This window comes from Penaeus vannamei, chromosome 13 (genome assembly GCF_042767895.1).
Source record: "Penaeus vannamei isolate JL-2024 chromosome 13, ASM4276789v1, whole genome shotgun sequence".
Classification (NCBI taxonomy): domain Eukaryota; kingdom Metazoa; phylum Arthropoda; class Malacostraca; order Decapoda; family Penaeidae; genus Penaeus; species Penaeus vannamei.
Window position 1 is genome coordinate 38729026 of NC_091561.1, and position 15000 is coordinate 38744025.

Sequence of the window (15000 nt, forward strand, 5' to 3'; positions counted from 1 at the left end):
ACTGTTTCAAATAATGTGAAACATGACATACTGCAGATTCACATAAATAAAAGATACTAAGGTGTATCTAATCTTTCTTTCATTACAATATATAAACACATTTATCACCTAATCACATCCTACCTCAACATTATTTAAAAAATTCAAAGTACTACTTCATAGTCCTCTCTTCTTTCATATGTACAATAAATTCTTTAATAGTATCCAAAATGAAAACCCAAATCATATTATCATTACAATAAAAAAGACAGTAATAATGTAGACGAGTATCTAAAATGAAACCCCTTGTACAAAAAAAATATACAAATATCACTAGAACACATAAGACTTCAGTCATTAACAGGACATACTGGATGCAGGTAAGCAATATTCTCCAACATGCTCTGTATGGTCCTAGCAGGTGTGTCACACTTCCTGTAGTCTCCCCAGTATCCAGCTCTCTTATCTGGGGATCTCACTACTCCTGAGTTTGCTCTGCAGCACAAGGGTTCATTGCAGTCTGCATTCGAACCTTCTTGGTACTCTGGGTCGAAGTGTGTGTCTGAGAGGTGCAACACCTTAAATGTTGGCATTCCCTCCTGTTTCAAAAATAAAATGTATATTTTACAGTTAAATATATCTATTAGTACAGTACTGCTCCATAAAAATAAAGAAACTATATGTCAATACTTAATGAGAAAACTGCAATCTCCTTACTCATGCTGAAAATTTGATCTCGTAGATTTCTTTTCCTTAATGATCATTAAAATGAGTCTTTGGATGAGTTGAATTTTTTCTGAAAGGATCTGCAACTCATCACTTACCGGAGGAGGCTCAGGGCGGGGGACTGGAGGCTTCTGCACAGGAGGGAAAGCCACGCGCCATTCGTGGTATGGGTTGTATGGAGTGCCACAGATGTCACCGATGACAAAGCCGCAGATTTCATCTGGGCTCATGGCTAAATTTTCTATCACGTAAACAACCTCATCCTGTAATATGTTAGGCTTGTTACTTGAAGTGATAAACATGTTTTTGTAGGTCTTAAAGCTGAATTCTTTGTTATTTACAAGACAAAAGATTTACATATAGTTTATATTTGTAAAATGCAAATTGAATCACACAGAAACCTGAAACTGATTTTACAAAGGTTCACAAGCAATCTCACATGCAATTCAGTAATGAAAACTAAAAACTTTTCATGACTAAACTAAATAAATCATATTCATTTCTATAAACATGCAGATACTTCAGTGAAAGAGAAAACTGAAAGTATATAATCTTTTCCAAAAAATGTGAAATGAAAACAAAACTGATCCTAAACATAAAACAAACTATGCATACTGCATACAGGTGTATACTCCCAGTAGCATCATGCAAAAAACCAACAAAAATAAAAGCTTCATAAAATATAGGCAAAATACTGAAACCGATATACTACATCAAGCACCTATATCTCCACAACCAAAAGCCAAAATAAGCCCCCAACACTTACGGCCATGAGGTGGATCACACCGAAGCACACTCTGGGCGTCTCAATCTTGAAGGAAGTACAGAGCTTTGAGGCAGCTCGGATGATGTCCTCCTTCGTCTTGCCATTTTGAACGTAGTGCTGCAGGAGACCAACACCTGAAACACAGACATTGGGTATGAGAATAAGGCTACATCAATCGTCGTTGTAATTAAGTTCAAGATATAGTTAGAAACTGAGGATACATAAAACTGCATATGATAATGTCCTTCATATAGCAATATGTTACTAACTTCCGATACAAAGTTTGAAAACTCCTTTTTGGAAAAGGTTTGAGACAAAGAGAAAGGGGGAGGTAGGAAGGGAGGGAGGCAGTTAGTGAGGGAGGAAGGGAGGGAGTGAGAGTGAGTAAGGGAGGAAGGGAGGTAGGGGGAGTGAGTGAGGGAGGAGAGGCAAAAGGAAGGGAGGGAGAGAGTGAGGAAATGAGAAACCAGGAAAGAGACAGAGGAAGGGAGGGAGAGAGGGAGGGGAGAGTGAAGGAGGGAGAGTGGGAGGAGGGAGGGAGAGTGAGAGAGAGAGAGAGAGAGAGAGAGAGAGAAAGAAGGAAAGAGAGAAGAGGAGATAGAGAGAGAGAGAGAAGAAGAAAGAGGAAGAAGACAGAAGAGAAGGCAGAGATGAGAGAGAATGAGGGGAATAGTGAGTGAGAGAGTGAGAGAGTGAACAAGTGATAGAGAGAAAAGAGAGGGACAAAGATAGAAAGAGAAACAGAAAAAGAAAGCGATGGAGGGTGGAGGGAGGGAGGGAGGAACGAGGAGAGAAAGAGAGAGAGAGAGAGAGAGAGAGAGAGAGAGAGAGAGAGAGAGAGAGAGAGAGAGAGAGAACGAGAGAGAGAGAGAAGAAGAAGAAGAAGGAAGAAGAAGAAGAAGAGAAAGAAGAGAAAGAGAAAGAGAAAGAAGAAGAGAAAGAGAGAGAAGGAGAGAGAGAAAGAGAGAGATTAGAGAGAGAGAGAGAGAGAGAGAGCAGAGAGAAGAGAGAGAAGAGAGAGAGAGAGAGAAGAGAGAAAAAAAAAAGAGAGAGAGAGAGAGAGAGAGTAGAGAGAGAGAGAGAGAGAGAGAGAGAGAGAGAGAGAGAGAGAAGAAAGAGAGAGAGAGAGAAAGAGAGAGCGAGAGAGCGAGAGAGAGCTAGAGAGAGCGAGAGAGAGAGAGAGAGAGAGAGAGAGAAAGAGAGAGAGAGAGAGCGAGAGACAGAGACGAGACAGAGAGAGAGAGAGAGAGAGAGAGAGAGACAGAGACAGGGCAGAGACAGAGACAGAGACAGAGACAGAAACAGAGACAGGGACAGAGATAGACCGAGAGATAGAGATAGAGATAGAGATAGAGATAGAGATAGAGATAGACAGAGATAGAGATAGAGACAGAGACAGAGACAGAGACAGAGACAGAGACAGAGACAGAGACAGAGACACAGAGACACAGAGACACAGAGACACAGAGACAGAGAAAGAAAGAAAGAAATTACACAAACAAACAAACCCAAAACAGGAATGACCAACAACGGATATAGTGAATGACATATGTTTGGGGGAAACAGCGATATTCCGTTACAGTTCCATCTTTTAACGTAAAGCGGCTGCAGTAACAATACAAGGTGTTGGCGTTAGCAGATCTGAGGCTAACGGTTAGATAACGGTAAAAAAAAAATAGTCCCCCTTGAAAAGTTCCCGTTTTCTCTTTGTATTAATTAATTGGCCGGGGGGGGGGGTGTAATTAAATGGCAGGGGAGGACGTTAGGTATATGGATGAGTCAAGATAAAGGGAAAAAATGAAAATGGCGTCTTTTCCGTATTCCATTTCCTACTAACCTACTTGTTGCCGAATAGAAAGGGATATTATTACATCAATATGATGTTTATCCATTTTGTAACGAGGTAGGAAATATAATCCTATCCCTACCCCTCCCCGTCTCCTCTTTTTTCCTCCTTTCCTCTTTCTCCCCTTCGATCTACTCTTCTCCCTCCTTCCCTTTGCCTTCTTTCCCTTTTCCCTCCCTCTTTCCCCCTCCCGTTTCTCCTCTTCTCCCTACTCCCCCTCCCCTCCTCTTCTCCCTCTCCCCCCTCCTCCCGGTCTCCCCTTCCTCTTCTCCCTCCCTCCCCTCCTCCCCTTCTCCCCCTCCCCCCCCCCTCCCCTTCTCCCCCTCCTATACCACCAATTCTAACTGCAGCCCCGAAATAAAAAAAATAAAAAAATCAACCAACCAACCCATAAAAGACAGAATAAACAAACCCGCAAATAAACAAATAAACCAGATAAAAGGAATTAAACAGCAACTGGCAGCCAGACCCCCGCAGGCGAAGGCAGACGAGCAAGAGAATGCAACAGGATGCAAGCACACTCATCCTGACTGGTTCATCATTGGCCTCATACATTGCCCGTTTCCACCTACCCCTCGCCCTGCCCCCCACCCACCCCACCGCCCCACACGTACACCATGTCACCCTGACACCACTATTCTACCTCTCTCTCTCTCTCCTCCCCCTGCTAAGACTGCTCTACCTCCTCTCTCTCTCCTCCCCCTGCTAAGAATGCTCTGTCTCCTCTCTCTCCTCCCCTGCCAAGACTACTCTGTCTCCTCTCTAACCTACCCTGTCAACACTACTCTGTCTCCTCTCTCCTATACCCTGCCAACACTACTCTGTCTGCTCTCTAAACAACCCTGCCACCACTATTCTACCCCCTCCCTCCCCTACCCTGCCAACACTGCTCTGTCTCCTCTCTCCCCTTCCCTCCCACCACTGCTCTACCCCTCCCCCTTTACTACCAACATTATTTCAATCCCTCTTTCCACAGCTACCACTGCTCTATCTCTCCCACCCCCTCACTTGCCACACACCACCCTGCTCCCTATCCTTTTCGTTCACTCTCCTCTCCTACCACTATCCCCTTTCTCTGCCATCACTGTTTATTCCCCTGTCCACTTCTCCCCTCCCCTACCACCACAGCTGACCTCCTGCCATCCCCTGCCATCCCCAATCTTATCTTCCCTGCCATCACTGTTTATTCCCCTGCCCTTTTCTCCCCTCCCCTACCAACACAGCTGACCTCCTTCCCCCTGCCACCACAGCTGACCTCCTTCCCTTCCCTGCCACCACAGCTGACCTGCCCTCACCTGCCACCACAGCTGACCTCCTCCCCCCCCTGCCTGCAGCCCCAGCCTCCCCTTCCCCCACCCCCCTGCCACCACAACAGCCTCCTTCCTCCCCTGCCACCACAGCTGACCTCCTTCCCCCTGCCTCCACAGCTGACCTCCTTCCCCCTACCACCACAGCCTCCCTTCCCCTCCTGCCACCACAGCTGACCTCACTCCCCCCCTGCCACCACAGCTGACCTCCTTCCCTCCCCTGCTGCACCACAGCTGACCTCCTTCCCCTCACTGCCACCACAGCCCAGCCTCCCTTCCCCCTGCCACCACAGCTGACCTCACTCCCCCTCCTGCCACCACAGCTTGACCTCCTTCCCCCTGCCACCACAATGACCTCACTCCCCCCTGCCACCACAGCCTGACCTTCCCTCCTGCCTACAGCTGGCCTCCTTCCCCCCTGCCACCACAGCCCCAGCCTCACTCCCCCCTGTCACCATAGCTGACCTCTCTCCCCCTGCCACCACAGCTGACCTCCTTCCCCTGTACCACAGCGGCCTCCCCCTGCCACCACAGCCGACCTCCTTCCCCCCTGCCACCACAGCTGACCCTCCTTCCCCCCTGCCACCACAGCTGACCTCACTCCCCCCCTGCCACCACAGCTGACCTCCTTCCCTCCCTGCCACCACAGCCTGACCTCCTTCCCCCTGCCACCACAGCCTGACCCTCACTCCCACCCCCTGTCTGCATGGCTGACCTCCTCCCCCTGCCACCACAGCTGACCTCCTTCCCCCCTGCCACCACAGCTGACCTCCCCCCTGCCACACAGCTGACCTCCTTCCCCCCCCCCTGCCACCACAGCTGACCTCCTCCCCCCCTGTCACCACAGCCTCCTTCCCCCCTGCCACCACAGCTGACCTCCTTCCCCCCCCCCCCCTGCCACCACAGCTGACCCCCCCCCGCCACCAGTGCCACAATTCACCAACAGTCAAATGTCACCTCTCGACAGGATATGAGAGGTACCGTGTTATGCGTTCATTGTGTGTGTGTGTGTGTGTGTGTGTGTGTGTGTGTGTGTGTGTGTGTGTGTGTGTGTGTGTGTGTGTGTGTGTGTGTGTGTGTGTGTGCGTGTGCGTGTGCGTGTGCGTGTGCGTGTGCGTGTGCGTGTGCGTGTGCGTGTGCGTGTGCGTGTGCGTGTGCGTGTGCGTGTGCGTGCGTGCGTGTGCGTGCGTATATTCGGCGTGGGCGTATGCTTGTGCTTAAACGTGTACTCTCCAGGCCCGTCCGTGAACCAACACTCACCAAAGCCAAGCCAGGAACCAAACCAAAATCAAGCATGCCCCTTCCTATTCCCCCACCCCAAGAGAACTCCCCTTTCCTCCTTCCCTCCCACCCTTCCCCAGCCCCCTCCCCCTCCCCCTCCCCACCCCTCCCCCTCCCTTCCCCCTCCCTTCCCTTCCTCATCCCCTCACCCTCCCACCCCACCCCCTCCCCTCCCTTCTCCCCCTTCCTTCCCCTCCTTCCTCTCCCCCTTCCAACTCACCGGCCTTGCACGCGTTACAAGACATGGTCGACATAATGGACGTCTCGATCTCCTTGACGACCATCTCTCGAAGTCGAACCCTCCTCTCCCCTCCCTTCCTTCCTCTCCCCTCCCTCCCCTCCCCTTCCTTCCCCTTCCCTTCCTCTTCCTCTTCCTCACCCCTTCCCCTCCCCTCCCATCCCTTCCCCCTCCCCCCATCCCCTTCAACTCACCGGCCTTGCACGCGGGTACAAGACATGGTCGACATAATGGACGTCTCGATCTCCTTGACGACCATCTCGAAGTCGAGGAACTTCCCTCCTCTCCCCTCCCCTCCCCTTCCTCTCCCCTCCCCTCCCCTCCCCTTCCCTTCCCCTTCCCTTCCTCTTCCTCTTCCCTCCCACCCCTTCCCTCCTCCCATGCCCTTCCCCCTCCCCCCATCCCCCTTCAACTCACCGGCCTTGCACGCGTTACAAGACATGGTCGACATAATGGACGTCTCGATCTCCTTGACGACCATCTCGAAGTCGAGGAACTTCCTCACTCTCCCCCTCCCCTTCCCTTCCTCTCCCCTCCCCCTCCCTCCCCTTCCCCTTCCCCCTTCCCCGCTCCCTCTTCCTCTTCCCCTCCCCACCCCTTCCCCTCCTCCCATCCCTTCCCCTCCCCCGTCCCCTTCAACTCACCACGGCCTTGCACGCGTTACAAGACATGGTCGACATAATGGACGTCTCGATCTCCTTGACGACCATCTCGGGGAGTCGAGGAACTTCCCTCCTCTCCCCTCCCCTTCCCTTCCCCTCCCCTCCCCTCCCCCTCCCCCTTCCCTTCCCTTCCCCTTCCTCTTCCTCTTCCCCTCCCCACCCTTCCCTCCTCCCATCCCTTCCCCCTCCCCATCCCCCTTCCAACTCACCGGCCTTGCACGCGTTACAAGACATGGTCGACATAATGGACGTCTCGATCTCCTTGACGACCATCTCGAAAAAGGGAGGAACTTCCTCTCTCCCCTCCCTCCCCTTCCTCTCCCTCCCCTCCCCCTCCCCTTCCCTTCCCTTCCCCTTCCTCTTCCTCTTCCCCTCCCCACCCCTTCCCCTCCTCCCATCCCTTCCCCTCCCCCATCCCCCTTCCAACTCACCGACGCTTGCACGCGTTGCAAGACATGGTCGACATAATGGACGTCTCGATCTCCTTGACAGGCCATCTCGAAATCAGGAACTTCCCTCCTCTCCCCTCCCCTTCCCTTCCTCTCCCCTCCCCTCCCTCCCCCTTCCCCTTCCCCTTCCCCTTCCTCTTCCTCTTCCCCTCCCCACCCCTTCCCCTCCCCTCCATCCCTTCCCCTCCCCCCATCCCCCTTCCAACTCACCGGCCTTGCACGCGTTACAAGACATGGTCGACATAATGGACGTCTCGATCTCCTTGACGACCATCTCGAAGTCGAACTTCCACTCTCTCCCCTCCCTTCCCTTCCTCTCCCTCCCCTCCCCCTCCCCCTTCCCCTTCCCTTCCCCTTCCTCTTCCTCTTCCCCTCCCCACCCCTTCCCCTCCCCTCCCATCCCTTCCCCCTCCCCCATCCCCCTTCCAACTCACCGGCCTTGCACGCGTTGCAAGACATGGTCGACATAATGGACGTCTCGATCTCATGACGACCATCTCGAAGTCGAACCCACTCCTCCTCCCCTCCTTCCTTCCTCTCCCCTCCCCTCCCCTCCCCCTTCCCCTTCCCCTTCCCTTCCTCTTCCTCTTCCCCTCCCACCCCTTCCCTCCCCTCCCATCCCTTCCCCTCCCCCATCCCCCCTTCAACTCACCACGGCCTTGCGCGTTACAAGACATGGTCGACATAATGGACGTCTCGATCTCCCTGACGACCATCTCGAAGTCGAAGGAACTTCCCTCCTCTCCCTCCTTCCCTTCCTCTCCCCTCCCCTCCCCTTCCCCCTCCCTTCCCCCACCCCCTCCCATCCCCTCCCCTCCCTTCTCCCACCCTCCCCTCCCTTCCCCCTCCCTCCCCCTCCCATCCCCTCCCCCTCCCCTTCCTTCCCCCTCCCCCTTCCAACTCACCGGCCTTGCACGCGTTACAAGACATGGTCGACATAATGGACGTCTCGATCTCACAACGTGAGCCATCTCGAGTCGAGGAACTTCCCTCCTCCTCCTCCCCCTTCCCTTCCTCTCCCCTCCCCTCCCTTCCCCTTTCCTTCCCCACCCCCCTCCCATCCCCTCCCTTCCCCTCCCATCCTCCCTTCCCCCTCCCTTCCAACTCACCGGCCTTGCACGCGTTGCAAGACATGGTCGACATAATGGACGTCTCGATCTCCCTGACGACCATCTCGAAGTCGAGGAACTTCCCTCCTCTCCCCTCCCCTTCCCTTCCTCTCCCCTCCCCTCCCTTCCCCCTTCCTTCCCCACCCCCCTCCAATCCCCTCCCTTCCCCTCCCATCCTCCCTTCCCCCTCCCTTCCAACTCACCGGCCTTGCACGCGTTACAAGACATGGTCGACATAATGGACGTCTCGATCTCCCTGACGACCATCTCGAAGTCGAGGAACTTCCCTCCTCTCCCCTTCCCTTCCCCTCCCCTCCCTTCCCCTTTCTTCCCCTCCCTTCCCCTCCCTTCCCCTCCCTTCCCTTCCCCCCTCCCCCTTCCAACTCACCGGCCTTGCACGCGTTACAAGACATGGTCGACATAATGGACGTCTCGATCTCCTTGACGGCCATCTCGAAGTCGAGGAACTTCCCTCCTCTCCCCTTCCCTTCCCCTCCCCCTCCCTTCCCCTTCCCCTCCCACTCCCCCTCCCATCCCCTTCCCCTCCCTTCCCTCCCCCTCCCCCTTCCAACTCACCGGCCTTGCACGCGTTGCAAGACATGGTCGACATAATGGACGTCTCGATCTCCTTGACGACCATCTCGAAGTCGAGGAACTTCCCCTCCTCTCCCCTCCCCTCCCCTTCCTCTCCCCTCCCCTCCCCCTCCCCCTTCCCCTTCCCCTTCCCCTTCCTCTTCCTCTTCCCCTCCCCACCCCTTCCCCTCCCCTCCATCCCTTCCCCCTCCCCCATCCCCCTTCCAACTCACCGGCCTTGCACGCGTTGCAAGACATGGTCGACATAATGGACGTCTCGATCTCCTTGACGACCATCTCGAAGTCGAGGAACTTCCCTCCTCTCCCCTCCCCTTCCCTTCCTCTCCCTCCCTTCCCCTCTCCTTTCCCCTTCCCCTTCCCCTTCCTCTTCCTCTTCCCCTCCCCACCCCCTTCCCCTCCCCTCCCATCCCTTCCCCCTCCCCCATCCCCCTTCCAACTCACCGGCCTTGCACGCGTTACAAGACATGGTCGACATAATGGACGTCTCGATCTCCTTGACGACCATCTCGAAGTCGAGGAACTTCCCCAGATTGGAGAGGAAGCTGGGCAGCCGCGATTCGCCAATCAGCTTCCCTTCCCGCTTGTTCACTCTCTCCAGTTCGGCGTCCAGCTCGAGGCGGAGGGCCGTGTAGTTGAGTCTGTGGAGAGAGAGAGAGAGAAATGAGAGATAGAAGAGAGAGAGAAAAAAAAAAAGGATTAGTTAGGTGGGAGAGGGGAAAAAAGGATGCTTGGCGGTGGGAGGAAGGGAGAGATGGAGAAAAGGAGGGAGAGAAGGAGAAAACGAGGGAGAGATGGAGAAAAGGAGAGAGGGATTAGGAGAAGAAAAATGTGAAGTGTTTATGATGATTTGGGATTAGCTAATCATTGATTCGATGTGGAATTATTGGAGGGAGAGGGAGAGGGAAAGAGAGAGAGAGAGAGAGAGAGAGAGAGAGAGAGAGAGAGAGAGAGAAGGGAGAGATGGACTGGGTGGGATAGATTCCATGTGAATTAATTATGAAATCTCTCGAAGAAAATTCATAAAGGCCTTTCCATGTAGAAATATATATCTCTAGGATTCTAGATTTGAAGCAAAGACTCAGAGGCGGTTATATTTGAAGCAAGTACTTCAAAGGAGACTAAACGCTGAAGCAAATACTGGCAATTAACTAAAGCCCGAAATGTCTGAACACTTCCTTTGAAAATGACAAAGACAAAAAAAACAACCCTATTCTGATTGATTGATTGATTGATTGACTGATTGATTTACTGATTGATGGTCGTTGACCCATGACTGATGACTGACTGATGATTAATGACTTGAGATTGATGACTGATGACTGAAGATTGAAGATTGAAGCCTGATGAATGAAGATTGAGGACGTGACTAATGATTGATGAAGATTAATTACTGAAGACTGACTGATGAAGGTTAATCACTAAAGACTGATTGATGAATATCAATTACTGAAGACTGATGAAAACCAATTACTGAAGACTGACTGATGATGACTAATTACTAAACTGAAAACTGACTGATGAAGACTAATTACTGAAAACTGAATGTTGAAGACTAATCCCTGAAAACTGACTGACGAAGACTAATTACTTGAAGCCTAAAGATCGATGACTGATGAAGACTAATTATTGACGACAAAGAACCAGTCAGACTCACCTGGACGGATCGAACCTCTCTACCTTGTCCTTCTCCTCCTCCGTGGTGGGCTCAGGCATATCCAGGACGCCCGTGCGACCGCCCTCTTCCGCGCCCACACCCAGGTCCTTGGAGGCATCCTGGTCCTCGACGTGGGCGTACAGAGGGTCGAGGGGGTCGTCTGCTGCATCGTGGGTGAGGCTGGGGGACAGGGGGCTACCTGGAGGGGCGAAAGAGGGAGAAAGAGAGAGAGAGGGAGATAAATAAAAGGGATGAAGACGAGAGGAAAGTCTTGTGGTATCAAAGTCAATATTGATCGGTTATTTTAGCTGTCGTATATCAGGTCAGTGGTGGGTTATCATGCAATACAATCCGGTATTGCTCAAACACTCATTGGTCAGTTTAGAAATTGTACAAAATGAGGTCATGGGGATTATTCTCGGTGCCCCTAAAACGACGAGGATTGTGAAAATGGGAACAGAACTTGATCTACATACCGTCTACGAAAGAATTTTATACATAAATGCCACAATTAGAGAACCACACAATTGTACAGAGTTCCAAAGACGACTAAAACAACTCTGAATGACAACTTCAATTCATACTCAAATCCACGGCTACAAGTAACATGTAAACACTTATCTCATCTGAACATACCCACAACTAAGACCTTACACGGGCGTTCTCTTCCACCGTGGAAAGTGTCGGACCTAAGTTTATTTTATACCACTGACCCCTAAAAAATTGCCCCCCCCCCCTGCTATACTTAATCAGTAAACACTAGCCATTATAAATGAACATTTTGAAATTCCGTCCAATGCATATTAAAGCTCAACCGACGAATCCTCGCAGTCTGGGAGCAGAGCAGGATGCGCTTTTGTCGTATATAAAAACGATATTTTGCAGCACCAGGATTGTAGGAGGGTTTATGACTGGACTAGAACGCAAACCAATTTGGCAGGGATATTCATAGCCACTGAATTTCTATTGAATGAAGAGTCTAGAGGTCATTTTCTGAGATTCACATCTTGCTCTCCAGGTTTTCAACAACTGAAGTTAATTAAGTTTACTTACCACCCTGGCTATCTGCTCAGGCGTTGGCAATCGTGATTACAGTGTTTTATATAGATTCACATATATTCGACATAGTACAGTATTCTGTGATTGCTATAATTGTGCATAGTAAAATTTAAATATGTCATATGCAAATGAATATTGAGGTGATATACTTTTACTGTTGTGTTAATACATAACATTGCTCTAAGATTACGATAATTTGACATAGTAAATTTAGGATATAATATGAGTATATCTCCCAGTGTATAATATGAAATGAAATAATCACATAGGTCTTTATACCTTATGGTAGGTGGTCTGAAAGGCTGTATCAAATAACACTCCGAGATGCAGTGATCGCGTGTTCGCTTATTTTTTAATTATTATTATTACTTTTTTTAGATTCTCCTGCATTTCTTGCACCGTGCAATTGCCAATACATTCTGTAACCTAAACGTATTCTGGCACTAACCACTTCACATCATCTGGTTTCACTTTGCTGCCATCCATAGCAGGGGTTCCTATCTCTAATATTACCCGTAGTGCCTTATGCTACAGCTTTCAGAGTCCGGCAGATCTACTAGTTCTTCCATATGAGAACTCTGTCTACATGGCCGTGCTTGCGTATACCAACATGAGAAGGTATCCACATAAAATTGAATGTTGCAGCTGCACTCTCTTGCAGAAGTTACGTTACGCTTACTGCAGTTCACAATTCCCTCGTCGCCATCTGGTCGGAGGGAACTTAGTGTCCGAAGAGCGTTTTGAGAATCACAAAAAACTACTCCAGAGTTCCGAGACACTAAGTATTCTGTTGCAAGGCGTATACCTGGCAATGCCGTTTGAGTTGTGCTGGCCTAATCTTGCACTCTGGTATTAACTTGATGTTGCTGTAGGCCATTTTTGTATACATCACAAACAGCTTTGTATCCAGACTGTACGGATCCGTCCACGTGACACTCGTTCACATCGCCCATTGATTCTGTGTGTTCCTTTACCGTCGCCAAAGCAATTTGTTTCAACACGCAGTTAGGTACATTTTTTCTTTTCTTTCTTTCTTTCTTTTTTTTGCGGTAGACATGTTAAGTACATAATCTGATGAATTTTCCATGGGGGAACGGATCGACCTTTCAGTATTTCCTTATGGGGACGTTAAACTCTGCAACGTACATGTAACTTGCGTGTGTTATTAGTCACGTCTGCTTGCGTTATTTTATATTGTAACTATTTTTGGAAATGTGAAAGATACAAGGGTTCCTTAAGAGATGAGACCACAATATAGTGAAGATACATGCTGTTCTATCAAAAATGGATGGTCAGTTTAGTTCTGATCTCATGTCCACTATCCTTGCCGTTCTCGGTGCGCCGAGGATAACCCTCATATCTTCAATTTGCAATATCTCCAAGCTATTTATTTCTGATCCCGCACACTACAACAAATACAGGGCGTTGTAGTCTACAAATAACCTCACAAAAGCCAAGCAAAAAAAAATCTAGCGAGCTTAACACAGATGCCATGTCCCTTTTCCGACAAGAACTCTCAGCGGCTCCAACCTCTCCCGCAGTCCCTTCTTCAGGTAAATGAGTCTCTTCTTCAGAGAAACGGTCGGGTCTGCATCGATTACGCCCACCCACGAAACACCCATACTTGTAACACACGCCGAGCTCCTGGTTTCCTACGTGAAATGCGGGTAGGAGTCTAATACCCGAGTTGAGAGCCATTGTTTTCTAAAGAGAGATGACCAAGTTTTCTAGAGATGACATTGTTTTCTAGAGATGACTAATCCACACCCATGAGCCCTTGTTGTGAGTTCGTCGAAAATTCTTTGCAATGTGATGATGCTCTGACACATTTATCAGCATAATAAATACCGGATTTCTCATCCGCAAGTGGAAAATCTGACACCATCTTGTGCACAAGGACATTGACCAGCATAACCAAAACAAAAACAACACATAAATATATGAAATACCGAGATACAAACAAATAAAAAAGAAAAACAAGTAAATGAAATACTGACATACTGGCAACCAAATAACCAAAACAAAAAACAACAACACACATATAAATGAAACACCGAGATACACACGAACAAATAAACAAAACAACTAACTCACTGAATAGAAAGTACAAAAATACGAAAATACGAACCCAATTTAACAAAAAAAACTACAAAAAATACTAATATACGAACCCAATTTCACAAAAAAGTACAAAAAATGAAAATACGAACCCAATTTTACAAAAACGTACAAAAATACGAAAATACGAACCAAATATCACAAAAAGGAAACAAAAAATACGAAAATACGAACCCAATTTCACAAGTACAAAAAAAAACGAAAATATGAACCAAATTGCACGAAAAAGTACAAAAATACGAACCAAATTTCACAAAAAATGCGAAAAAAAGTACAAAAATACGAACCCAATTTCACAAAAAGTACCAAAAAAAAAAAAACGAAAATACGAACCCAATTTCACAAAAGGAACCAAAAAATACGAAAATACGAACCTAATTTAACAAAAACGTACAAAAATATGAAAAAAACGAACCAAATGTCACAAAAAGTACAAAAAATACGAAAATACGAACCAAATTTCACAAAAAAGTACAAAAAAATACGAAAATACGAACCCAATTTCACAAAAGAGTAAAAAATTACGAAAATACGAACCAAATTTTACAAAGTACCAAAAAATACGAAAATACGAACCCAATTTCACAAAAAAAAGTAAAATAAAAAAACGAAAATACGAACCCGAGACAGCAGCGACGAGGAGGGAAAGGATAAACCAGGACGTAAGGGTCATAGTCGCGCAACCACGCCTGCTGCTCCCCGCTACCTGGGGGAGAAGGGGAGGGAGGGGGGGTTAGTTGTTGGACTGTTGTGATTGATGGTGATTGATGGCTTGTGATTCGTGATTGATGGCTTATCATTCGTGATTGATGGCTTGTGATTGGTGATTGATGGCTGGTGATTGGTGATTAATGATTGCTGATTGATGGCTTGTGATTGGTGGTTAATGATTGGTGATTGATGGCTTGTGATTCGTGATTGATGGCTTGTCATTCGTGATTGATGGCTTGTGATTGGTGATTGATGGCTGGTGATTGGTGGTGATTGATGACTTGTGGTTAGTGACTGGTGGATGATTGGTGATTGGAGATTGAGATTGATGATGGCTTGTGGTTTGTGGTTAATGATTCGTGATTGATGGCTGGTGATTAGTGGTGATTGATGGATTGTGGTTGGTGACTGGTGGAATACGATTGATGATTGGTGATTGATGGCTTGTGATTGGTGATTGATGGCTGGTGATTGATGGAATATTATTGGTGATTGATAGCT

At 48.8% G+C, this 15000-nt stretch overlaps 1 protein-coding gene across 6 annotated transcripts in view; it reads right to left on the bottom strand.

The window, feature by feature from the left end:
• LOC113815038 (sphingomyelin phosphodiesterase) overlaps window positions 1-15000 on the bottom strand; it is a 64589-nt gene that overhangs the window by 7074 nt on the left and 42515 nt on the right. For 3 of the 6 annotated variants that reach the window (XM_070129231.1, XM_070129226.1, XM_070129227.1), the window contains 6 exons: window positions 14410-14494; window positions 10612-10810; window positions 9399-9595; window positions 1472-1605; window positions 804-968; window positions 351-578 (listed from right to left, as the gene is read on the bottom strand). In XM_070129231.1, the coding sequence (XP_069985332.1) occupies window positions 351-578; window positions 804-968; window positions 1472-1605; window positions 9399-9595; window positions 10612-10810; window positions 14410-14461 (975 nt within the window). In that variant the 5' untranslated portion in view covers window positions 14462-14494. Of the gene's footprint in view, window positions 1-350; window positions 579-803; window positions 969-1471; window positions 1606-6125; window positions 6141-6353; window positions 6418-6560; window positions 6642-8566; window positions 8645-9398; window positions 9596-10611; window positions 10811-14409; window positions 14495-15000 lie in introns of those variants that run through there. The other 3 variants (XM_070129229.1, XM_070129230.1, XM_070129228.1) reach the window with 3 other exon arrangements.